The sequence below is a fragment of the Oncorhynchus gorbuscha genome, linkage group LG17 (genome assembly GCF_021184085.1).
Source record: "Oncorhynchus gorbuscha isolate QuinsamMale2020 ecotype Even-year linkage group LG17, OgorEven_v1.0, whole genome shotgun sequence".
In the NCBI taxonomy this organism is placed as follows: domain Eukaryota; kingdom Metazoa; phylum Chordata; class Actinopteri; order Salmoniformes; family Salmonidae; genus Oncorhynchus; species Oncorhynchus gorbuscha.
The window spans coordinates 8,757,959-8,784,368 of record NC_060189.1 but is presented as its reverse complement, the minus strand read 5'-3'; the positions used below and the strand labels follow the sequence as shown (position 1 = coordinate 8,784,368).

Sequence of the window (26,410 nt, the reverse complement as noted above, 5' to 3'; positions counted from 1 at the left end):
TTTCAGCTTTTATTTCTTTCATCACATTCCCAGTGGGTCAGATGTTTACATACACTCAATTAGTATTTGGTATCATTGCCTTTAAATTGTTTACCTTGGGTCAAAAGTTTCAGGTAGCCTTCCACAACCTTCCCACAATAAAGGAATTTTGTCCCATTCCTCCTGACAGAGCTGGTGTAACTGAGTCAGGTTTGTAGGCCTCCTTGCACGCACACTCTTTTTCAGTTCTGCCCACACATTTTCTATAGGATTGAGGTCAGGGCTTTGTGATGGACACTCCAATACCTTGACTTTGTTGTCCTTAAGCCATTTTGCCACAACTTTGGAAGTATGCTTGGGGTCAATGTCAACTTGGAAGACACATTTGTGACCAAGCTTTAACTTCCTGACTGATGTCATGAGATGTTTCTTCAAGGTATCCACATAATTTTTCATCCTCATGATGCCATCTATTTTGTGAAGTACACCAGTCCCTCCTGCAGCAAAGCACCCCCACAACATGATGCAGCCATCCCTGTGCTTCATGGTTGGGATGGTGTTCTTCGGCTTGCAAGCCTCCCCATTTTCCTCCAAACATATCAATGGTCATTATGGCCAAACAGTTCTATTTTTGTTTCATCAGACCAGAGGACATTTCTAAAAAAGTACAATCTTTGTCCCCATGTGTAGTTGCAAACAGTAGTCTGGCTAGTTTATGGCAGTTTTGGAGCAGTTGCTTCTTCCTTGCTGAGCGGCCTTTCAGGTTATGTCGATATAGGACTCGTTTTACTGTGGATATAGATACTCTTGTCCCCGTTTTCTCCAGCATCTTCACAAGGTCATTTGCTGTTGTTCTGGGATTTATTTGCACTTCTTGCACCACTTTTCGTACCTTCATCTCTAGGAGACAGAACGCGTCTCCTTCCTGAGCGGTATGACAGCTGCGTGGTCCCATGGTGTTTATACTTGCATACTATTGTTTGTACAGATGAACGTGGTACCTTCAGGCGTTTGGAAATTGCTCCCAAGGATGAAACAGACGTGTGGAGGTCTACAATTGTTTTATGAGGTCTTGGCTGATTTCTTTGGATTTTCCCATGATGTCAAGCAAAGAGGCACTGAGTTTGAAGGTAGACCTTGAAATACATCCACAGGTTCACCTCCAATTGACTCAAATAATTTCAATTAGCCTATCAGAATCTTCTAAAGCCATGACATAATTTTCTGGAATTTACCAAGCTGTTTATAGGCACAGTCAACTTCTGACCCACTGGAATTGTGATACAATGAATTATAAGTGAAATAATCTGTCTGTAAACAATTGTTGGAAAAATCTCTTGTGTCATGCACAAAGTAGATGTCCTAACCAACTTGCCAAAACTATAGTTTGTTAACAAGAGATTTGTGGAGTGGTTGAAAAACGAGTTTTAATGACTCCAACCTAAGTTTATGTAAACTTCCGATTTCAACTCTAAATGAAAGAGTAAAAAGAAGAATATAAATATACAGAATAAAAATGTTCCAATACATGCATATATATGCAACAAGGCACTAAAGTAATATTGCAACGACAAAAAAACACAGCGAAGGAATATAGTTTTGGAAAATCTATGGCAAGACTTGAAAATGGTTGTCTAGCAATGATACCCAACACCATAACAGAGCTTGAAGGATTTTGAAAAGAAAAAATGTGCAAATATTGCACAATCCAGGTATGCAATGCTCTTATGAGACTAACCCAAGAAGACTCACAACTGTAATCACTGCCAAAGGTATTTCTATCACGTATTGACTCGGGGGGGGGGGGGGGGGGGGGGAGTGAATTCTTATCAATCAAGGTATATTAGTGTTTTTTTCCCTCCCACATTAATCAACAACAAAAAACACTTTTGAGATGAGAGTATTTTGTGTGGATTGTTGACCAAATAAATACAATTAAATAATTTTTAATGCCACTTTGTAAGACAATAAAATGTGATGAAATCCAAGGGGGTTGTAGACTTTCTATAGGCACTGTATACATATACATACATACACACACACATATATATATATACACACACACATATATATATATACACACACAAACATTCATATATGTATATATATACACACACACACATACACATATATATATATACACACACAAACATTCATATATATATACATACATACACACACACATATATATATATACACACACAAACATTCATATATATATATATACACACACACACATACATATATATATATATATATATATATATATATATATATATATATATATATATATATATATATATATATATATATATATATATATATATATATATATGTATATATATATACAGTATATCACAAAAGTGTGTACACCCCTCACATTTTTGTAAATATTTGAGTATATCTTTTCATGTGACACTTTGCTACAATGTAAAGTAGTGAGTGTACAGCTTGTATAACAGTGTAAATTTGCTGTCCCTTCAAAATAACTCAACACACAGCCATTAATGTCTAAACCGCTGGCAACAAAAGTGAGGGGTGTACCGGTACTCACTTTTGTGATATACTGTAGATACACACACACAAATACCACTGTCAGACTTGTAGTAAAGGAGTAGACTAGCTACTGAACAGAATTAAGGCAAAATGTACTTACTAGTTGTTGGGTATTCATAAATTCAAGCAACAGCATTTGAATTCATGTTTTTTTTTCTCCAATTTGGGCATTAAAACGTTGGGTGCTTTGGGCCAAATTCCTACATGTAATATTCATACAGAGTAACACTAGCCTGGATACATGGAATATTGGACAACCTGCTGTGCAAACTTTTTAAATCATTTATCTCTTGTCAATGTCTGCTCTGTGGGGGTACATTCCTGCCAATCATATTGTAAATATATTCCTTTATATTGTTAGTATTATCGTCAGGAAAATACCACATACTGCGCCACCAACTTTACAGTTGTTGTATTTACAATGTCTTTGATATTGTGTTACCGACAGTGTATGTATTTTAAAACTGTCTTTGATTTATCTAATTCCAATACACACCGAATGTATTTTTCAGACGTGTTCCTCCTAAGTATCAATATGCTAATTGAGTGAGAGAAATAAACATTTATTTCTGTAGTGCCTCTCTAATGTTCAGGAGATATCCATGACTTTCTGCCTAGAAGAACCAGTCCATTCATATATGCATAATTAACATGCAGTTTGTCGATGAGAAAATGAGGCCTTGGAAGCAGGACATCATATACATAATGGATAGCCTTTAGTTGGTGTTATGCCATGCTAATGAGGCTCTAATAGTCAGTCTGTTGCCCAAATGAATCGGACGCGTTATGCTTGGTACTAAAGGATACCAATGTGCTTGGTACTAAATGGCATGTTTTACTGACATACTTCAAATGCTAATAGTGCATGTACAGTAGTTACTGCCTCAATGCTGTCATTGTTAAGGTTAAGGGATCATTTTACTTATGAGCCTTCCACAAAATAGCTCTGAGCTTGCTGAATGGCTGTCTGAGAGACTAAGGGGATGATATACTGTAAGAAACGGTACGGAAATCTAGTGGCTGTTATCTCTGATAACTACACCGTATCATGACATAAACAAACAGCCAAAACAACAACAACAGCTGTATAGCTTCTCATACAGCTTGAAACGTGCCTTCGCCGGAATACAAGAACATCTCACATCCACACCCACTGTGTGCTTGCCACCGGAAACATGGAGACCTACACAATCATCATGCATAAGAGGAGAAGCTGTTGGTTACACTACTTGAAGCCGGCAGGTATAATGCTTCATTAATTGTTGTAAGCACGTATGAGATTTCATGTCTTATCACAAGGTTTACAGTTTGCTATGTCCTTTTATGAAACACATTTTCAAAATTGCTATCATCTAGTCATTGAGATAATATTAAGAATTTCTAAGGGGGGTCATACGTGCTTATGACAAGTCTTACAATGCATTATAACCGCATCATAATGCATTATACCTGTCAGGTCCAAGTAAAGTGTTACCGAGCGGTTCAATTCAGGAGGGTGCCGTACAGCTGGGCCTTGGTCAGACTGTCCTTCCTGCTCAGTCCTGTTCCTGTGCTTCCAAATTTTTGGTATTGTTGAGAACTCTTTTTGGGAAGTGCCGGGCTAGGGCTGGGCCTCATTCTCTCCCTCTGGCAGTGCTGCAGACTGGAGGCTTCCAGGGAGCTTTGGTGGTGTAAGGACTCAGCTGAGCTGTTGGGGCTCACGTCCACGTATTCCTTGTTCATGCTTCCCCCTGCCGCTCCAGCAGCCCCGCTCTCCTTATCCTTAAGGCTCCCTGAGAGGAACTGCAGGCTGCACTCTGAGTCCTGGCTGTCTACCTTGGCTCTGTACAGGGGCGGGGGATTGTCCGGCTTGCCCCGCAGGCCCAGGCTGGGGTGTTTGGGACTGGGACTGGGGCTGGGTGAGAGGCCACCACTGGCGGCAGCAGCCAAGCACTGGTCCAGCACATGGCTGTGGAGGAAGACGTTGTCGTCCCCCTCATGGAAGCTGCTGTAGAGAGGCCCCAGTTTAATCTTGGCCGGGCCCATGGCAAAGTGCTGCTCGGAGAAGCTGTAGGGAGACACACGGCCAGGGTTGCGGTTGAAGGAGTAGGAGTTGATGTCCTCTACGCTCAGCTGCCTCCAGCGTCCAGTCAGTTCCTCCTCGGTGGGGACACCCATGTTGACCATGCTGGCCTGACTATCGGAGCGCTCCACACCCCGGGGTCCTCCTCCCTGGGCTGAGCCCACACTGTGTGACGATGCGATGAGCAGCGGCGAGTGGTATGGCTCACTGTAGCCGCAGGATGCTGTGCATACGTAAGCCGGTGAAGAGCCACCGCCGCCTTTCGCAGGGCTGGGGGAAGGCGGCATTGCCATGTGCTGGAAGCTGTGGGATTTGGGGAAGACGCTGTGGCCAGGAGGGCTGTCCTTCTCATAGGATGAGGTGCTCTTTCGCTCGCCGTAACCTCCATCCCGCCAGTCCATGTAGAGCCCATGGTGGGAGGAGGACATGGTGCTACTGGGGCCACCGCCGCAGCCTTCCCCGCCCTTCTCGTCTTCCGATGCCTGGCTGAAGCTGGAGTAGGAGCTAGAGGCCCTCAAGGAGCCTGCGGCAAACTCTCCATGGAAGGAGTGGGCCCCGTGATGGGAGAAGTTACCCGAATGGAAGGCTTCCTCCTCGGGGTTGGAGTCTGTGGAGTTCTGGGACTGGAGGACGAGACCCATGGGGCGGGCATGGACATCCACGCTCTGTCTGCGCTCCTGCCAGCGCTCGGGGCAGTAGAGGGCTGTGTCGCTGCAGTACAGGTCCGATGTGCGGTAAGCTGTGCGGCGCCGGAGGCTTTCGGTGCCGCCGCCCGCGCTAGTGGGCACAAAGTTATGGTCATGGCCCTCATCCTCCAATGGCTGGGGGCTGGGCGAACGGGTGTTGGGGCAGCTGCTGCCCGGCTCCGGCTTCTCTAGCACCTTGGCGATGACGGCAGTGGGCACAGCGTCGGAGTAGGGCGAGTGGCACAGCGCCATGGTGACGCCCCGGCCTTGCTTCTCCATGTGGGAGCTCACCCGCTCCTGGAAGTCAATGGGCAGCTGGAGAGAGAGAAGTAGAAAGGGGCGTTGAGCAGAAATATTAAACGATAGAAAGGAGAAAGACATGGATAGACAAACATGAATAAATGGGAGTTCATTGAAGAGAAGTTGATTCAGAAATTACAGCAATAAAAAACAGAAAGGAGGACTTACAACTCTAACAAAGTAATGTTTTAAAGATTTTTCCAGCGAATCTTTATCGACCAACAAAATATTCCTTAATTGACCATGCTGTCTGACAACCACTATCATATCTCCCTATACATATTCACACACTCGCCGTTATGGAATGCTCGCCACATCCGCACAGCTGTTTTATCAACGCTGTTCCCTAGGCTCCAATCTAGAGTTTGAGTTTAGAGAAGTAATTTATTCTCGTGTGTTTACTCAGTCCAGCTAGGAGACCCGGTGGGACTTTCACACCCCCTCCACTCCTGGGCTGCTAACAGTGCATACGACTGCCCCCTCTGCTAACAGTGTATACGACTGCCCCCTCTGCTAACAGTGTATATGACTGTCCCTTCTGCTAACAGTGCATACGACTGCCCCCTCTGCTAACAGTGCATACGACTGCCCCCTCTGCTAACAGTGTATATGACTGTCCCCTCTGCTAACAGTGTATATGACTGTCCCCTCTGCTAACAGTGCATAGAACTGTCCCCTCTGCTAACAGTGCATACGACTGCCCCCTCTGCTAACAGTGCATACGACTGCCCCCTCTGCTAACAGTGCATACGACTGTCCCTTCTGCTAACAGTGCATACGACTGTCCCTTCTGCTAACAGTGCATACGACTGCCCCCTCTGCTAACAGTGCATACGACTGCCCCCTCTGCTAACAGTGCATACGACTGCCCCCTCTGCTAACAGTGTATATGACTGTCCCTTCTGCTAACAGTGCATACGACTGCCCCCTCTGCTAACAGTGCATACGACTGTCCCCTCTGCTAACAGTGCATACGACTGCCCCCTCTGCTAACAGTGCATACGACTGCCCCTTCTGCTAACAGTGCATACGACTGCCCCCTCTGCTAACAGTGCATACGACTGTCCCTTCTGCTAACAGTGCATATGACTGTCCCCTCTGCTAACAGTGTATATGACTGTCCCTTCTGCTACCAGTGTATATGACTGCCCCCTCTGCTAACAGTGCATACGACTGTCCCTTCTGCTACCAGTGTATATGACTGCCCCCTCTGCTAACAGTGCATACGACTGCCCCTTCTGCTAACAGTGCATACGACTGTCCCTTCTGCTACCAGTGTATATGACTGCCCCCTCTGCTAACAGTGCATACGACTGTCCCTTCTGCTACCAGTGTATATGACTGCCCCCTCTGCTAACAGTGCATACGACTGCCCCTTCTGCTAACAGTGCATACGACTGCCCCCTCTGCTAACAGTGCATACGACTGTCCCTTCTGCTAACAGTGCATACGACTGTCCCTTCTGCTAACAGTGTATATGACTGTCCCTTCTGCTAACAGTGCATATGACTGTCCCTTCTGCTAACAGTGTATATGACTGTCCCTTCTGCTAACAGTGTATATGACTGTCCCTTCTGCTAACAGTGTATATGACTGTCCCTTCTGCTAACAGTGCATACGACTGTCCCCTCTGCTAACAGTGTATATGACTGTCCCTTCTGCTAACGGTGTATATGACTGTCCCCTCTGCTAACAGTGTATATGACTGTCCCTTCTGCTAACAGTGTATATGACTGTCCCTTCTGCTAACAGTGTATATGACTGTCCCTTCTGCTAACAGTGCATACGGCTGTCCCTTCTGCTAACAGTGCATACGACTGTCCCTTCTGCTAACAGTGTATATGACTGTCCCTTCTGCTAACAGTGCATACGACTGTCCCTTCTGCTAACAGTGCATACGACTGTCCCCTCTGCTAACAGTGTATATGACTGTCCCTTCTGCTAACAGTGCATACGACTGTCCCTTCTGCTAACAGTGCATACGACTGTCCCCTCTGCTAACAGTGTATATGACTGTCCCCTCTGCTAACAGTGTATATGACTGTCCCTTCTGCTAACAGTGCATACGACTGTCCCCTCTGCTAACAGTGTATATGACTGTCCCTTCTGCTAACAGTGTATATGACTGTCCCCTCTGCTAACAGTGTATATGACTGTCCCCTCTGCTAACAGTGTATATGACTGTCCCTTCTGCTAACAGTGTATATGACTGTCCCTTCTGCTAAAAGTGCATAGAACTCCCCTTGTATTCACTGGACAGCCACAAGAAGAACAAAAGTTTAGGCTGGTCTTCATTCTAATTTTCAAATTTTTCAAGTTGTTTAAAGACACAGTCAACTTAGTGTATGTAAACTTTCTACCCACTGGAATTGTGATACAGTGAATTATAAGTGAAATAATCTGTCTGTAAACAATTGTGGGAAAAATGACTTGTGTCATGCACAAAGTAGATGTCCTAACCGACTTGCACAAACTATAGTTTGTTAACAAGACATTAGTGGAGTGGTTGAAAAATTAGTTTTAATGACTCCAACCTAAGTTTATGTAAACTAGTTTTAATGACTCCAACCTAAGTTTATGTAAACTAGTTTTAATGACTCCAACCTAAGTTTATGTAAACTAGTTTTAATGACTCCAACCTAAGTGTATGTAAACTAGTTTTAATGACTCCAACCTAAGTGTATGTAAACTAGTTTTAATGACTCCAACCTAAGTGTATGTAAACTAGTTTTAATGACTCCAACCTAAGTGTATGTAAACTAGTTTTAATGACTCCAACCTAAGTGTATGTAAACTAGTTTTAATGACTCCAACCTAAGTGTATGTAAACTAGTTTTAATGACTCCAACCTAAGTGTATGTAAACTAGTTTTAATGACTCCAATCTAAGTGTATGTAAACTAGTTTTAATGACTCCAGCCTAAGTGTATGTAAACTAGTTTTAATGACTCCAACCTAAGTGTATGTAAACTAGTTTTAATGACTCCAACCTAAGTGTATGTAAACTAGTTTTAATGACTCCAACCTAAGTGTATGTAAACTAGTTTTAATGACTCCAACCTAAGTGTATGTAACCTAGTTTTAATGACTCCAACCTAAGTGTATGTAAACTAGTTTTAATGACTCCAACCTAAGTGTATGTAAACTAGTTTTAATGACTCCAACCTAAGTGTATGTAAACTAGTTTTAATGACTCCAACCTAAGGGTATGTAAACTAGTTTTAATGACTCCAACCTAAGTGTATGTAAACTAGTTTTAATGACTCCAACCTAAGGGTATGTAAACTAGTTTTAATGACTCCAACCTAAGGGTATGTAAACTAGTTTTAATGACTCCAACCTAAGTGTATGTAAACTAGTTTTAATGACTCCAACCTAAGGGTATGTAAACTAGTTTTAATGACTCCAACCTAAGGGTATGTAAACTAGTTTTAATGACTCCAACCTAAGTGTATGTAAACTAGTTTTAATGACTCCAACCTAAGTGTATGTAAACTAGCTTTAATGACTCCAATCTAAGTGTATGTAAACTAGTTTTAATGACTCCAGCCTAAGTGTATGTAAACTAGTTTTAATGACTCCAACCTAAGTGTATGTAAACTAGTTTTAATGACTCCAACCTAAGTGTATGTAAACTAGTTTTAATGACTCCAATCTAAGTGTATGTAAACTAGTTTTAATGACTCCAGCCTAAGTGTATGTAAACTAGTTTTAATGACTCCAACCTAAGTGTATGTAAACTAGTTTTAATGACTCCAACCTAAGTGTATGTAAACTAGTTTTAATGACTCCAACCTAAGTGTATGTAAACTAGTTTTAATGACTCCAACCTAAGTGTATGTAAACTAGTTTTAATGACTCCAACCTAAGTGTATGTAAACTAGTTTTAATGACTCCAACCTAAGTGTATGTAAACTAGTTTTAATGACTCCAACCTAAGTGTATGTAAACTAGTTTTAATGACTCCAACCTATGTAAACTAGTTTTAATGACTAACCTGTAAAAACTAGTTTTAATGACTCCAACCTAAGTGTATGTAAACTAGTTTTAATGACTCCAACCTAAGGGTATGTAAACTAGTTTTAATGACTCCAACCTAAGTGTATGTAAACTAGTTTTAATGACTCCAACCTAAGTGTATGTAAACTAGTTTTAATGACTTTTAATGACTCCAACCTAAGTGTATGTAAACTAGTTTTAATGACTCCAACCTAAGTGTATGTAAACTAGTTTTAATGACTCCAACCTAAGTGTATGTAAACTCGTTTTAATGACTCCAACCTAAGTGTATGTAAACTCGTTTTAATGACTCCAACCTAAGGGTATGTAAACTAGTTTTAATGACTCCAACCTAAGTGTATGTAAACTAGTTTTAATGACTCCAACCTAAGTGTATGTAAACTAGTTTTAATGACTCCAACCTAAGTGTATGTAAACTAGTTTTAATGACTCCAACCTAAGGGTATGTAAACTAGTTTTAATGACTCCAACCTAAGGGTATGTAAACTAGTTTTAATGACTCCAACCTAAGTGTATGTAAACTCGTTTTAATGACTCCAACCTAAGTGTATGTAAACTAGTTTTAATGACTCCAACCTAAGTGTATGTAAACTCGTTTTAATGACTCCAACCTAAGTGTATGTAAACTTCCGACTTCAGCTGTATTTTTAGCAGCCTGCCTACCCCATTGAGAATTGAGTGGGGGAAGCAGGTGAGACTGCAGGGTTAACTAGCGCCTCAAACATGCCGTGTTCAGCAGCTTTCCTGAGGGGCTCATCTGCACACCGATCAATTTATCTGGCTGGTAATTAGCAGAGTCCCAATGAGAATCATGCAGCATCCCTTTGGTCGCGCTCAGCCACATCCACCGCTGTAGTTCTTAACGGATTCGTCAATGCTCCTCTTAACGGATTCGTCAATGCTCCGGGAATTGGTCATTGCCATTCATTACTACTCTCACTTTCAGTTGACTCAGAGGGATGCGCTTTCAAATAAACAATCACTGTTATTTCAGTATGAAAATACGAGTGTTATTATTGACAGCTGAATGTGTCAATCGATAACAACCGATGTGGTCCCTGTTATCTTACTGTATTTCAGTAACTACTTCAATTTCATTCCGAGGCAGCTTTGCTACTTGTCCCATATATATGCTTGACATTACGTTGAAGAAATCGTCCCGTGTCTGTGAGGCATTTCTAAGAGAATTGATGAGGATTTTCGCTCATGCTTCACTTCTTACTTCCCCTTTGTGTGGACCAGATGTTGTTGGAGACAGTTTGTTCTCTGTTGTGCTCAGTTGTAAGGTCAAATCAACAGGGGGAGAATTAAGTGGCCATCAAGAGCCTGGCAGAACAGCATTTGAGACGGGGCTGTTTGTTAGCAGTGAGTGAGTGTACAGCAGATCAGAACTCACCTCAGATAGCTTGTGGGCTCTGTGGTGTGACTTGGAGCACTGTAGGAGCTGTGCTGCCAGGTTACAGTCCTTTCTGTACAGGTCCTGGCATGGGAAAGATAAACACTGTTGTTGAGTCATAGGTTGGGTTGCCATGCAAACTGTAATGGGAGTAACTGACCTAAATCTATTTAAAATGGGTTACTACAATAATTGCTTTGCAGTTATATTAAATGTACAAATAAATGTAAATTCCATGTAATTTCATGGTATTTGCACATCAGAGTAGAATGGGACCAAACAGTAATTTCAGCGTGTGGCATTCGCGTACACACCAATGCTCGACAAACAAAAAATAGTGTCCTCAAAAATGATATTACAAATTGACTACTAGTCCTTATCTGTTCTTCTCCCTCGAGTCTCTTGTGACAACCCAAAAGTTGACTTCCATTTAAAGTTGAGGGTCTCACAAGGCAAGCCTCCACATAGGGAGAACACAATCAAAGGAACGAACACACTATCAATTACCGAACAAATTCATCTGCCCAGAGAAAAATTGTGCTAGTTTTTCTGATCAGGCCCCTATTGATTTGAGGGTCACTACTGTACATCTTACTCTAGCAATTTAAAGAATGAAGAAGTTGTGATGATGAAAATGTACTGAGATTTTTATGTTAATGTTAGAGTTGGCATGGTAGGCAAGGCCATCACCAGCCTTTGGTCTAATTGGGTGTGTAGTCTTTTCAGTGAATCCCTTCAAAAACTCATGAAGTAAGGATTTTGCGCAATGGCTGGCTATATACTCACATTGTCCTCTCTGAGCTTTTCAATGGTGATCTTGGCCTCCATGAGGTGATTGTTGAGGACGATAATCTCTCGACTCAGCGCTCTTTTCTCATCCTCATGGTGCTGGGACTAAATCACAGAGGAAAGGTGGAAAGAGGAAGAGAAAGAGAGGAAATTAGGAATTGAGAGACCAAGAAGAGGGAGAAGGGGAAGTGAAATGAGAGGAAGAGAAAGAGAGGAAGTTAGGAATTGAGAGACTAAGAAGAGGGAGAAGGGGAAGTGACAGGAGAGGAAGAGAAAGAGAGGAAATTAGGAATTGAGAGACCAAGAAGAGGGAGAAGGGGAAGTGACAGGAGAGGAAGAGAAAGAGAGGAAAATAGGAATTGAGAGACCAAGAAGAGGGAGAAGGGGAAGTTAAAGGAGGGGAAGAGGAAGTCAAAGGCAAGCAGGAGAAAACGAATGAGAGAAGAGGTGAAGAGCAGTCAGGGGTTCACGCTCTTTCTCTGCCAGTAGCAGGTCGTAATTAAAGGAAGATTACATTGGCCAGTGTCCATATCAAATCAATTACGCTGCCAGGGTGAGAGAAAGTAGCAATCTTGGAGTCCTGAGAAATTAAAGCTTCTTGTATTGCGGTTGCAGCGACTGTCATTTTCCCCCTGAAACCTGACACCTTAGTATTTCCTGTGATTTAGCCTCAAACAATAAACGGTTACTAGATGCTTTCTCCCCTCACCCAATCATTTTCAACATCCTGTTGTGTGGCAGGATTTGACAAAAGATGCATCATCAAGTCCCCGATGCACAATAGTCATAATTGTTTTGAAATTCAGGGGTGGGAGATAAATGAAATACAAGTCAATTAATGTCAGTTTGAGCAATAGGTTGGTATTGATATCCAAATCCATTCTGTAAGCCTCTTATTAATCAGCTCTGGGATGTTGCTTTGGCAGTCTCATTCATTCCTATGACATTCTACATTGTAATCATATTTCACCCTGGATGGTCTTTGGCAGTCTCATTCAGTCCTATGACATTCTACATTGCAATCATATTTCACTCTGGATGGTCTTTGGCAGTCTCATTCAGTCCTATGACATTCTACATTGTAATCATATTTCACCCTGGATGGTCTTTGGCAGTCTCATTCAGTCCTATGACATTCTACATTGTAATCATATTTCACCCTGGATGGTCTTTGGCAGTCTCATTCAGTCCTATGACATTCTACATTGTAATCATATTTCACCCTGGATGGTCTTTGGCAGTCTCATTCAGTCCTATGACATTCTACATTGTAATCATATTTCACTCTGGATAGTCTTAGGCAGTCTCATTCAGTCCAATTCTCAAATAGGAACTTAACACTAAAACAACCAAAGCAGTCATTTTGACTGGTCATCATTTTATATTTTTTATTACTCTGCCATTTCCTTGACTTTTCCTAAATAAGTCTGTATAACACACGGTCAGTGTTAGAATCCTCATTTCACAAACAGAACTGTTTCTGTTTGTTATAACCAGTTGAGGAGTGCATGTCATTTTTCTAATGGTTTTCCCCTGTTGCCCCTCCTCCCGACAGTGGGGCTTGCTCCGCTCCTTCTCCCGACAGTGGGGCTTGCTCCGCTCCTTCTCCCGACAGTGGGGCTTGCTCCGCTCCTTCTCCCGACAGTGGGGCTTGCTCCGCTCCTTCTCCCGACAGTGGGGCTTGCTCCGCTCCTTCTCCCGACAGTGGGGCTTGCTCCGCTCATTCTTCCGACAGTTGAAAGTGCAGTGTACAGCTAATCATTTCCCCGATAATTGCCTCGAAAGTGAACATAAACTATATCGAAACTAATTTCACACATACAGTGCCTTCGAAAAGTATTCAGACCCCTTGACTTTTTCCACATTTTGTTACATTACAGCTTATTCAGAAATTGATTAAATTGTTTTTTTAATGACAAAGCAAAAACAGGTTTTTATCATTTTTGGCTAATTTATAAAAATATAAAAAATCAACTGAAATATTACATTTACATAAGTATTCAGATCCTTTACTCGGTACTTTTGTTGAAGCACCTTTGGCAGTGATTACAGCATCGAGTCTTCTTGGGAATGAGGCTACAAGCTTAGCACACCTGTATTTGGAGAGTTTATCTCATTCTATTGGGGTTAAGTCCGGGCTCTGGCTGGGCCACTCAAGGACATTCAGAGACTTGTCCCGAAGCCACTCCTGCGTTGTCTTGGTAGTGTGCTTTGGGTCGCTGTCCTGTGGGAAGATGAAACTTCACCCCGGTTTGAGGTCCGGAGCACTCTGGAGATTCAGTGATCAGTGATCTCTCTATACTTTGCTCTGTTCATATTTCCCTCAATCCTAATTAGTCTTCCAGTCCGTGTTGCTGAAAAACATCCCCACAGCATGATGCTTCCACTACCATGCTTCACCGTATGAATGGTGACAGGTTTCTTCCAGGCGTGTCTCGGAGCGCCATCGGATTCTTGGTCACCTCCCTATTGCTTTATTTGGCCGGGCGGCTAGCTCTAGGAAGATTCTTGATGGTTCCAAACTACTTCCAATTAAGAATTTGGTACCCTTCCCCCGATCTGTGCCTCAACACAATCCCGTCTCGGAGCTCTACAGACAAATCCTTCTACCTCATGGCTTGGTTTTTACTCTGACATGCACTGTCAACTGTGGGACCTTATATAGACAGGTGTGTGCCTTTCCAAATCATGTCCAATTTTTTTTTGTAACTTTACCTTTATTTAACCAGGCAAGTCAGTTAAGAACATATTCTTATTTTCAATGACGGTCTGGGAACAGTGGGTTAACTGCCTGTTCAGGGGTAGAACGACAGATTTGTACCTTGTCAGCTCGGGGGTTTGAACTCACAACCTTCCGGTTACTAGTCTAACCACTAGGCTACGCTGCCGCTTGAATTTACTACAGGTAGACTCTAATCAAGTTGTAGAAACATCTCAAGGATGATCAATGGCAACAGGATGCACCTGAGCTCAATTTCGAGTCTCAATGCAAAGGGTCCAAATATTTATGTAAATAAGGTATTTCTTTACTTTTAATACATTTGCAAACATTTCTACAAAATTGTTTATCACTTTGTCATTATGGGTAGATTGTGTAGATTGTGTAGATTGCTTAGGATTTTCTTTTAATCCATTAGAATAAGCCTGTAATGTATCAAAATGTGTAAAAAGTCAAGGAGTCTGAATACTTTCCTAAGGCACTGTAAAGCAACAGATTAAATAAATGAATGGGGAGAATGGGTGAGTTGATGAGTGATGGAAGCCTTATTATGTAATCATCAATTGTGAATGAAGAACAGGGCGGGCTGTGTGTAAATAATACCGGAAAAATCATCATTTTATGTGTTTTCATTTCAGACTGTTAGACAACAAATGGTGAACATTTTGACTTTCTATACCCACTGTATATACAGCCGTTATTGATTTCGTGCTGAGTTTCACTATTTATCAAGACCACTTGGCGCTTATAATGTTGTTTAGGCTACTGATGTTTTCATAATTTGTACACGTGTCTTAACCGTGCGTCTTGGTGGTTGGGGTATTTATTTAGATTTTTTTTGTCGTTTTAAAAAGGAGCAGTTTCCGTGTTCCAAACATGTGCATTCGGTTTCATAATTCTAACAAAGACACTCCACAAATCAAATTGATTGAACCTTTGAATTGTTGTTTTGTTTTGTTTTTACATGCAGCCTACAGTAACATAAACAAATGAAAATACTATTGTGTTATGTAAAATAAAATACAAATCGCATTCTGTTACCCAAGGCCTTCATAAACACAACCACATTTTTTTTTTGCGTATCTGAAATTGATTAATAATACTGTTAGAATGTTGCAGTCAGAATGACTGAAGAATCCCCCGAAGCCCATCACAAACTACTGCATTTTTGAGAAAATCAGGATAAAATTGGCAATTGTAGGCCCTTTTTTAGACCTATACATGCCTCCTGTATGACCCTATGATCTGTGAACCGTACATGATACAGACAACATCTTGGTGTCATTATCCTCCTTATCGTGTGCTCTAACATATGGAATATGTCTAGATTCTAAAATGCACATTTTCACATTAACCTCTAAGAGTTTAAAACTTCTTCAGGATCTGTGTCCCGTCCTATTATCTTTTACCAGATAATGACCTGTAATGTCAATTTCCATATAAAATGTGTCATATCATTTAAAAGTACCAGAGAGCCCACTCTGACGTATCTGAAGAGTATATTGTTATGAACAATGTCTAAAACATTGTCTAAAAAATAATAACCATGTTGAATAAATGAATAACAAATCACAGCCCTTCTTTAGGATTGCGACTTCCCTTTGGGTCCACTTTCCCATTCACTGTGTTTTTACAAAGAGTACATCTTGAAACAACCGCTTCACAGCACAGTATTGGTTTTGACTGACAGCTGTTCTGAACGTGAACACCGCTTGCGACAAGATCCCTCCCTCCCTCCTGCTAACGGGCAACTTTTGCACATTACTTGTTGTCTGAGTGAGGGAAATGTTGTAAATAAAGATGATTATTTTGAAAGATGAAACGTTAAGGATTACAATAAATACTGCTTTGATGTCATACAAGTGTAACGGATGTGAAATAGCTAGCTAGTTAGCGGTGGTGCGCGCTAAATAGCGTTTCAATAGGTGACGTCACTTGCTCTGAGACCTTGAAGTAGTGGTTCCCCTTGCTCTGCAAGGGCCGTGGCTTTTGTGGAGCGATGGGTAACGATGCTTCGTGGGTGACTGTTGTTGATGTGTGCAGAGGGTCCCTGGTTCGCGCCCGGGTATGGGCGAGGGGACGGTTTAAAGTTATACTGTTACACAAGCAAGCCAAACATCCATCAGTCCAAATGTGCACTTCACATGTCCATATCATAAAACTCATGTCATATACAGTACAATGTCAATGTTTATGATCACTGTGTTTGATGTACAGTTACAATATGACACAGCGTCATACCCTGGGTTGTCCTGAACAGAATGAGTCTGTTAGTTACAATATGACACAGCGTCATACCCTGGGTTGTCCTGAACAGAATGAGTCTGTTAGTTACAATATGACACAGCGTCATACCCTGGGTTGTCCTGAACAGAATGAGTCTGTTAGTTACAATATGACACAGCGTCATACCCTGGGTTGTCCTGAACAGAATGAGTCTGTTAGTTACAATATGACACAGCGTCATACCCTGGGTTGTCCTGAACAGAATGAGCCTATGTTTGTTGTATTGTGAGAAATTTGGCGGGAACACACATCTGAATGCACGAGTCGTGACTATTCTATGTGCACTAAAATGACGATCTGCTTCTCTGAATTGCCTAACACTTTGAGATCCTATCTTGTAACTTCCATGTTGGCAATAGAACATGCTTTCAAATGATGTCCACCCGCTGATTGCGATTTATAATGGACCATTTTTGGAATGTGTAAATGTATGTGTGAAAGTGGGGATGCAGGGCTGTTTTCAAAAGAAAACAACTTCAAGTGTGCTTGCTTTATCTAGTTCCTCAATGGCACAGCTAAGAAAAGAATTGCACCTTACAGTTGAAGACTCTTCTTTGAGTCATAAAATTGCATTGAAATTACACAGAAACGGTGCACACTTTGGAGAGTTGTGTGGCCACCTGAAGACTCCTGTTAAGACCTCTCACTCAAACCCTTGTCAATTTATTGTCTTATGTTTCATCTACCCCAAATTTCCCAAGAACATTCTTAGCATGTTACTGAATGTATCCAGAGCATTTTCAGATTTAGTAATAAACAAATGTGTCGAAAAGCACAGTAAAAATAACATTCATTGCTGTAATCTCCAAACCTTTGTCTTTTGATTGCTACCATGGGTATGCATATGCTTTCCATAGTTTTTCTGGAAGAAACATTTCAATGTAGCCCTATCCATATAGACCAATTCCCACGAGTGTAAAGGGTTCATGTTTCATAAATGAATGTGGGAAATTGTATTTAATAATCAAGACATAGTCCATATTTTAGAGCACACTGTAAGGAGTCTGGACACCAAGATGTTGTCTGTTTCATGTACAGTTCAAAGATCATATGGTCTTACAGGAGGCATGTACTGTATCTAAAAAGGGCCTAAAATGTCCACTTTCATCATGATTTTCTCAAAATTGATTTGTCATACAAATCTTAAAAGCTTTTCAAACATCCTTCCTCCCAATAAATATTTTTTGGTGAAAGTTGCCAAAACAACCTGATACCCCAAAATACTTTCCACTCCCACTGCCTTGGAATCCCCCATATATGACAAATCCAAAATACTACTGGGTTTATAGATGAATATCGAAAGGTTGTATTCTGACATGCAGATGTAATCTATCTCCCTCACTTGTGATATTCTTGTCAATTTGTAGCTAAACTGTGTTTTTCAGTGGGTTTATATATATATTACACTCCCAAGGGAACAATAAAAACTTTTATCTCTTGCCATCAGATTGACAAATGGCTCATGCACCGTGATTTTAATCAAATCTGAGTCAGCCATTCCTTGTAAACCGTGAGATGAGGAAACATGATGAGAATAGATAACACCAACCTCACTCGTAAATTGCTATTGTATCTACATCCAGATTGGCTCTGTATAGACTAAGGTAACAAGCAAACAATTTGTAATGACCAAGGTTACATTTTGTCCTCTCTGCTGAATAGAACGCTCCGTGGGTGACAATGAAGCGAGAATTACTCCTAGATTGAGTCGTGTCCTGCACCATTTCCTACTGTACACTATAACGATGCCGAAGGTCACATTGACACGAATTGTGACTGACTGTTATTAGGGTCAGAGCACAGGGCAATTAGACATTTCCCCTCACCTTCCCATCCAACCACTGCCGCAAGATTGGGCGAAGTGGTTTCCATGACAACCTTTCAAATCAAAATGGTACCCTGTTTTGCACAAACCCAACAGATATTGATTCCTCTCGCCGTATGATGTAAAATTCTAATGGAATAGTAAGATAAACAAGGTCTGACTCCCGGGTTCTGTTTTCCTGTAATGATTTTGAGAGGAGAGGGTCGAAATAAGTACAAATGTGTGTTGGGTGAGAAAGAACCTGGTTTGTGAATGACTGCGGTATTGTGATTTCCCCATGCCGTTTAGGCTGTCTGTCTGTCTCCGCTGAACTGCTATCTTCTCCAGGCCAACAAACACTGAAGTTGGGGGAGGGGAGAAAACTTTTTTTGTTTATTTAACTAGGCAAGCCAGTTAAGAACAAATTCTCATTTACAATGATGGCCTAGGAACAGTGGGTTAACTGCCGTGTTCAGGGGCAGAAAAACCTATTTTTTACCTTGTCAGTTGAGGGTTTAATCTAGCAACCTTTTGAATACTGGCCCAATGCTCTAACCACTTGGCTACCTGACGCCTCTATGCTCTAACCACTTGGCTACCTGACGCCTCTATGCTCTAACCACTAGGCTACCTGATGCCTCTATGCTCTAACCACTTGGCTACCTGCCACTCCAAGTTGGGAAAGGGGAGAGAAACACACAAGGTTATATAGGCTTCTGTGGAAAAAATACAATTTCTAACCTTAAGAAAAATAATTTCCAACCATCTCATAAATAACCACCTGCCCTAAAGTTTTAAATGCCATATCTGACATAAAAGTAATTTAATTTAAAGTTTGATGTGCTTCAACTGAACATGAGGTTTTCTTTCCCCTGGACAATTTCAATTCTTAGGTTGAGAGACAGTATTTTTTGAAGAAGTTCATATCTTTATCTAGGTCCAGTTTGATAGCTGTTTGAGATATTTCCATCAATCGACAACAAGCCCGGTTAATGGATGAGGGGTAACGCATTCTGGTAGGTCAAATGTGAAGACGGGAAGACGAGCAAGAGGCTCGGGGGGAAAAAACAACGGGATGATTTAAGAAGATCAAGTCAAACATTTCAGCATATCATCAAATCCTCTCTGATATTTTTGGCACCTCGAGTAGCAAAATCAATACAATGGAAACTCAACTAGCATGTGACTTTTTACGCTGAACAAAGCAGAATGATGCTTTGTTTTCATTGAAAAGCTTTGACTAATTAGAACACAGTGAATGGCACCTTGAGAAATCTGTGACTCAGAAAACATGCACTTCTGGCATACTAGTGAGCATGGCAGAAATGCAACACACTGATGAGAACTGTTATTATGGATGAAGTGTCTCTGAACCACCCACTGCAGTGTGAGTAGGGCCGGGAGCTGCCTGCTTAGTCGAGGTCTAGGAAAGCACACACACACACCCTTAATCAGAACAGCCTCAATTCCATCAGGGCATGGACTTTACAAGGTGTCGAAAGCATTCCACAGGGATGCTGGCCTATATTGACTCCAATGAAGTCACTTGTAAAATCCACTTCAATCAGTGTAGATGAAGGAGAGGAGACAGGTTAAAGAATGATTCTTTGTGAGTACCAGCCAACCAGCTGTTGGAACACTGCTGTGTCAAGTTGGCTGGATATCTTTTCGGGAAACTGCTGAGCATGAAAAACCCAACAGCGTTGCAGTTCTTGACACAAACCGTTGCGCCTGGCACCTACTACCATACCCTGTTCAAAGGCACTTAAATCTTTTTTCTTGCCCATTCAGCCTCAAAACTGACTAGTCTCCCAGTCCCTGCAGCTGAAAAACATCCCCAGAGCATGACGCTGCCACCACCATGCTTCACTGTCGAGATGGTGACAGGTTTCCACCAGAGGTGACGCTTGGCATTCAGGCCAAAGAGTTCAATCTTGGTTTCATCAGACCAGAGAATCTTGTTTCTCATGGTCTGAGAGTCCTTTATGTGCCTTTTTGGCAAACTCCAAGCAGGCTGTCATGTGCCTTTTACTGAGGAGTGGCTTCCGTCTGGGCACTCAGTGATTCAGAGACGGTTGTCCTTCAGGAATGTTCTCAAAACTCCACAGAGGAACTCTGGAGCTCTGTCAGAGTGACCATCGGGATCTTGGTCACCTCCCTGACCAAGGCCCTTCTCCCCTAATTGCTCAGTTCGGCTGGCGGCCAGCTCTAAGAAGAGTCTTGGTGGTTCCAAACTTCTTCCAATTAAGAATGATTGAGGCCACTCTGTTCTTGGGGATCTTCAATGTTGCATAAATAAATAGGTAACCTTCCTAGGTAACCTTCCCAGGCTCAGATTAAAGATAAGATAGATAGGAGTGGCTATAGAATCAGCTACCATCCTCATTAGCTTTCCATCTAAGTTGTCAATGCCAGGTTCGTCATTATTGTTCGATATCAATTTATCCACCTTTCCCACACTACTTTACAAAATTCAGAATTATAATGCCTATTTTTTTATTTTTTTAATGCATTAATATGATCGCTCATTATTCATTGTTGACATTTCCTGTCTAAGTTTGTCCACTTTGCCAATTAAGTAATGATTAAAATAAGCCATCTGATTCTATGAACGATGGAGTTAAATTTGAGTTAAATTTGTCTTTCTGCCCATAATTTCATTGAAAGTACTCCAAATGGTTTTTCCCTCATTCTTTATATCATTGATGTTGGCTTCATAATACAGTTTCTTTTTCTTTTTGTTGTCACATCATTTCTCAATTTGCAGTAAGATGTGCAGCCATACAACTGTTCAATTCCTCATCAATCCATGGAGCCCTAACAGTTCTAACAGCCAGTTTATTAACAGGTGCATGTTTATCAATCATTGAAAGAAGCAATATCATAAATTCACAAAGTGCAGTGTCTAGATGCTCCTTATTACTAGCTTCAGACCAACAAATACGTTTAACATCATCCACATAAGAGTCACAGAAAAATATTTTTGGGAACTTTGGCTTTCCTGGATATAGCCACTATATTGTGATCACTGTGTCCAATGGGTATGGATACAGTTTTAGTACAAAGTTTTACAGTATTAGTACAAATGTGATCAATACACATGGATGATCTTGTTCCTGTAGTGTTTGTAAACAACCTGGTACAGTTGAAGTCGGAAGTTAACATACCTTTAGGTTGGAGTCATTAAAAGTAGTTTTTCAACCACTACACATTTCTTGTTAACAAACTATAGTTTTGGCAAGTCGGGTAGGGCATCTACTTTGTGCATGACAGAAGGGATTTTTCCAACAATTGTTTACAGACAGATTATTTCACTTATAATTCACTGTATCACAATTCCAGTGGGTCAGAGGTTTACATGCACTAAATTGACTGTGGATTTAAACAGCTTGGAAAATTCCAGAAAATGTTGTCATGGCATTAGAAGCTTCTGATGATTTGATTTGAGTCAATTGGAGGTTTACCTGTGAATGTATTTCAAGGCCTACCTTCAAACTCAGTGCCTCTTTGCTTGATATCATGAGAAAAGCTAAATAAATCAGCCAAGACCTCAGACAAAACATTGTAGACCTCCACAAGTATGGTTTATCCATGGGAGCATTTTCCAAATGCCTGAAGGTACCACGTTCATCTGTACAAACAATAGTACGCAAGTATAAACACCATGGGACCACGCAGCCATCCTACCGCTCAGGAAGGAGACGATTCTGTCTCCTAGAGATGAACGTACTTTGGTGCGAAAAGTGCAAATCAATCCCAGAACAACAGCAAAGGACCTTGTGATGATGCTGGAAAAAACAAGTACAAAAGTATCTATAACCACTCTAAAACCAGTGCTATGTCAACATAACCTGAAAGGCCGCTCAGCAAGGAAGAAGCCACTGCTCCAAACCCCCATAAAAAAAGACAGACTACGGTTTGCAACTACACATGGGGACAAAGATTAGACTTTTTTGAGAAATGTCCTCTGGTCTGATGAAACAAAAATAGAACTGTTTGGCCATAATGACCATCGTTATGTTTGGAGGAGAAAGGGGGAGGCTTGCAAGCTGAAGAACACCATTCCAACCGTGAAGCACGGGGGTGGCAGCATCATGTTGTGGGGGTGCTTTGCTGCAGGAGAGACTGATGCACTTCACAAAATAGATGGCATCATGAAGCAGGAAAATTATGTGGATATACTGAAGCAACATCTCAAGACATCAGTCAGGAAGTTGAATCTTGGTCGAAAATGGGTCTTCCAAATTGACATTGACCCCAAGCATACTTCCAAAGTCGTGGCAAGATGGCTTAAGGACAACAAAGTCAAGGTATTGGAGTGTCCATCACAAAGCCCTGACCTCAATCCTATAGAAAATGTGTGGGCAGAACTGAAAAAGAGTGTGCGTGCAAGGAGGCCTACAAACCTGACTCAGTTACACCAGCTCTGTCAGGAGGAATGGGACAAAGTTCCTTTATTGTGGGAAGGTTGCGGAAGGCTACCTGAAACTTTTGACCCAAGGTAAACAATTTAAAGGCAATGCTACCAAATACTAATTGAGTGTATGTAAACATCTGACCCACTGGGAATGTGATGAAAGAAATAAAAGCTTAAATAAAATTATCTCTCCTATTATTCTGACATTTCACATTCTTAAAATAAAGTGATGATCATAACTGACCTAAAATGGGAATAGTTTACTAGGATTAATTGTCAGGAATTGTGAAAAACTGAGTTTAAATGTATTTGGCTAAGGTGTATGTAAACTTCTGACTTTAACTGTAGGTTGATTAATAACCTGGTCCAGATTACAGGCACTGGTTACAGTGAGAAGCTTCCTCTTGAGCGAACAGCTAGAAAGTAGACCTCTCTGTTTACATCACATATATTATCAAGCATTTCACACACATTATTTAAATACTGACTGTTAGCATTTGGTGGCCTATGGCTTTAGATGAGGCAGGTGAACCTGCAACCACAACAATTTGATAATGCTTGACATGAGATCTTCTCTAAACATTACAGGGATATGGCTCTGAATATATACAGAAACACCTCCCCATAAGCATTACTGTCGCTTCTTTAGATGTTATATCCTTGTATTGCTTCTGCTGTATCATCAAAGGGATTATGTAAATGAGTCTCAGAGATGGTTAATGTACTAGTGTTATCTGATCTTAGCAAGTTATTGATTTCATGAACCTTATTTCTAAGGCTACATACTGTATATTACTATGGGCTATTTTAGCCCTTTCCTTTGAGCAAACAAGGAAAGATAAAAAAAAAAAACATTCAGCAGTCCATTAATCAGTTGTAAGTGTGCGTAAGTGTGTGTGTGTGTGCTTTGGGGTTGAAGCTACGAACCCATAGGCTTGGCTCTCTCATCCCTACCTGGCTTTTGGGAGGGAGGGTGGACAATGAGGCTGTCATAGCAGATGTAAGCAATGTCCCCAAGCGCTCTGGAAGCTTTCATGGGTGAGTTCTTTCCTCTTTTGGAGCACAGTTTCAGGATAGTCCTTGTTGAGGAAGATGTACGTTCCACTACCTTGTCCTTGAACCTCAGGAACTTGACCACTATCAGCCTGGGCCTGTCACCTAGGCAGGTGGTGGGTTTACCAGTCCTGTGGGAGCGCTCCACCTCTTCAGTTTCTCAGAGATTATTTCCCTCTGTCCTCAGACTCCGTCCATGTGGAGATTCTGCAATTCTGTCCACAGCAATGTTGTTCCTTTTTGACTGTGCATTATATCATAGATTCACATGCTGTCACGTCCTGACCATCCTTATTTTCTATGGTAGAGTGGGTCAGGGTTAGTCTAGTGACTGTGACTGGGGGGTTAGTCTAGTGTCATGACATTGGCCTGGGAGTAGGTTTATGACAGTCATAAATACCTCTTTCCCCCCCTCTTTCCTCTCCTACTGATGTTACATTTGCAAAACCCTTGGTTAACATAGAGATTCTGGGAACATCAGAAGGTGGGGGGAAATTAACTATATTCTGGTAATCCGACCAATTGAACATATGCGTTGGTACTTAAGTAAATAAAAACCATTTTAGCTGTTCACTCACAAGGGTTTCAAGTCTTTTCACCAGGGGTGACAGCTTTGAGATTGGCCTATAATTATTTAAAAGAGTTGGATCTCCCCCTTTTAAAAGTGGTTGGACAAATGCTGATTTCCAGATCTTTGGAATTTCATGACATTCCAGGGTTAGATTGAACAGAGATGTAAGTGGTTCAGCTATGAAATCAGCTGCCAGATTTAAAAAGCAGGGATCCAAAAGATCAGGACCTGCAGGCTTTCTCTGATCTAAGGATTTCAGGGCTTTATGTACCACCTGCACTGAGAATGGCAAAAAGCTGAAAGTTTGACTCTCACTGGTTCATCCACACAGGGTCGTACAGAGACAGAGGATACTGAATCAAACCGCCTACCAGATGATACAAAGTGCTCATTGAAACAATTCAGCATTTCAGTTTTGTCATATACAGCAACAGAGTCCTTCAAAACACATGACGGTAATTCATTAACATTACTGTTACCAGACATAGACTTAATAGCCTTCCAAAACGTTCTAGGGTCATTCAGGTTATCAGTGGTAACAGACAGAAAATACTCAGACTTGACCTCCCTAAAAATAAGCCAATCAGCATCAGAACATGATTTCCTTGCTTTAGCCCAGGCTAGATTACTGTCGTGAATAATAGAAGACAGCTCAGAAGAAAACCATGGATTATCCCTCCATTAACCCTGAACCTGCGGAATGTGGCATGTTTGTTTACTATTTGGGAAAAACCATCATGAAAGAATTTCCAGGCGGTTTCCACATCAGGGATAAGCTCAATCTTGCTCCTGTCAAAATAAAACAAATCATGAAAGAAAGCATGCTCATTAAAACACTTAAAATTTCTCTTACGAATAAAATGTGGGTTTGTTTTAGGAACCTTAGTATTTCTAATAGCAACAACAGCACAATGGTCACTTAAATCATTACAAAAAACACCAACCGCAGAATATTTATGTGGAACATTTGTCAATACCAAATCAATCAGGGTAGATTTATCTGGGCATTTAAGAGTTGGGCGAGTGGGTGAGTTAATCAACTGGGTAAGATTCATAGAATTACATGCTGGTCCCAGTGCGCCTCCACAGCCCGGTACGTCCTATGCTAGCTCCTCGCACTCGCCATGTGAAGTGTGTCATCGTTCCGGTACAATTTGTGCTGGTTCTACGCACCAGGTCTCCAGTGTGCCTCCACAGCCCAGTGCGTCCTGTGCTAGCTCCTCGCACTTGCCATGTGAGGTGTGTCATCGAACCGGTACCATTGATGCAGGCTATACGCACCAGGTCTCCGGTGCGCCTTCACAACCCAGTACGTCCTGTTCCTTCTCCCCGCACTTGCCCTGAAGTGCGTGTCACCAGTCCGGTGCCACCTGTACCGGCCCCACGCATCAGGCCTCCAGTGCGCCTCCCCAGTCCAGTACGTCCTGTGCCTGCTCCTCGCGCTCGCCTTGAGGTGCGTGTCACCAGTCCGGTACCACCAGTGCCGGCTCCACACACCAGGCTTCCTGCGACGATCCCCAGTCCAGAGCTTCCGGCGACAGTTCCCAGTCCAGAGCTTCCGGCGACAGTTCCACAGCCCAGAACCTCCAACAACGGTCCACAGTCCGGAACCCCCAACGTCGGTCCACAGTCCTGAACCTCCAACAACGTGCCACAGTCCTGAACCTACAACGACGGTCCACAGTCCGGAACCTCCAACGACGGTCCACAGCGCGGAACCTCCTGAGACGGTCAACAGTCCGGAACCTCCAACGACGGTCCACAGCCAGGAAC

The 26,410-nt window shown here is 41.9% G+C and overlaps 1 protein-coding gene across 1 annotated transcript in view; it reads right to left on the bottom strand.

Moving 5' to 3' along the window:
- Positions 1-2,463: 2,463 nt before the first annotated feature.
- The window catches only part of LOC124002292 (brain-enriched guanylate kinase-associated protein-like), an 81,432-nt gene continuing 57,485 nt past the window's right edge, over positions 2,464-26,410 (bottom strand). Inside the window, exons 4-6 of the mRNA XM_046309675.1 lie at positions 11,785-11,892; positions 10,999-11,082; positions 2,464-5,598 (exon numbers count right to left, since the gene is read on the bottom strand). Of these exons, the coding sequence (XP_046165631.1) occupies positions 4,018-5,598; positions 10,999-11,082; positions 11,785-11,892 (1,773 nt within the window). The 3' untranslated portion in view covers positions 2,464-4,017. The remainder of the gene's footprint in view (positions 5,599-10,998; positions 11,083-11,784; positions 11,893-26,410) is intronic.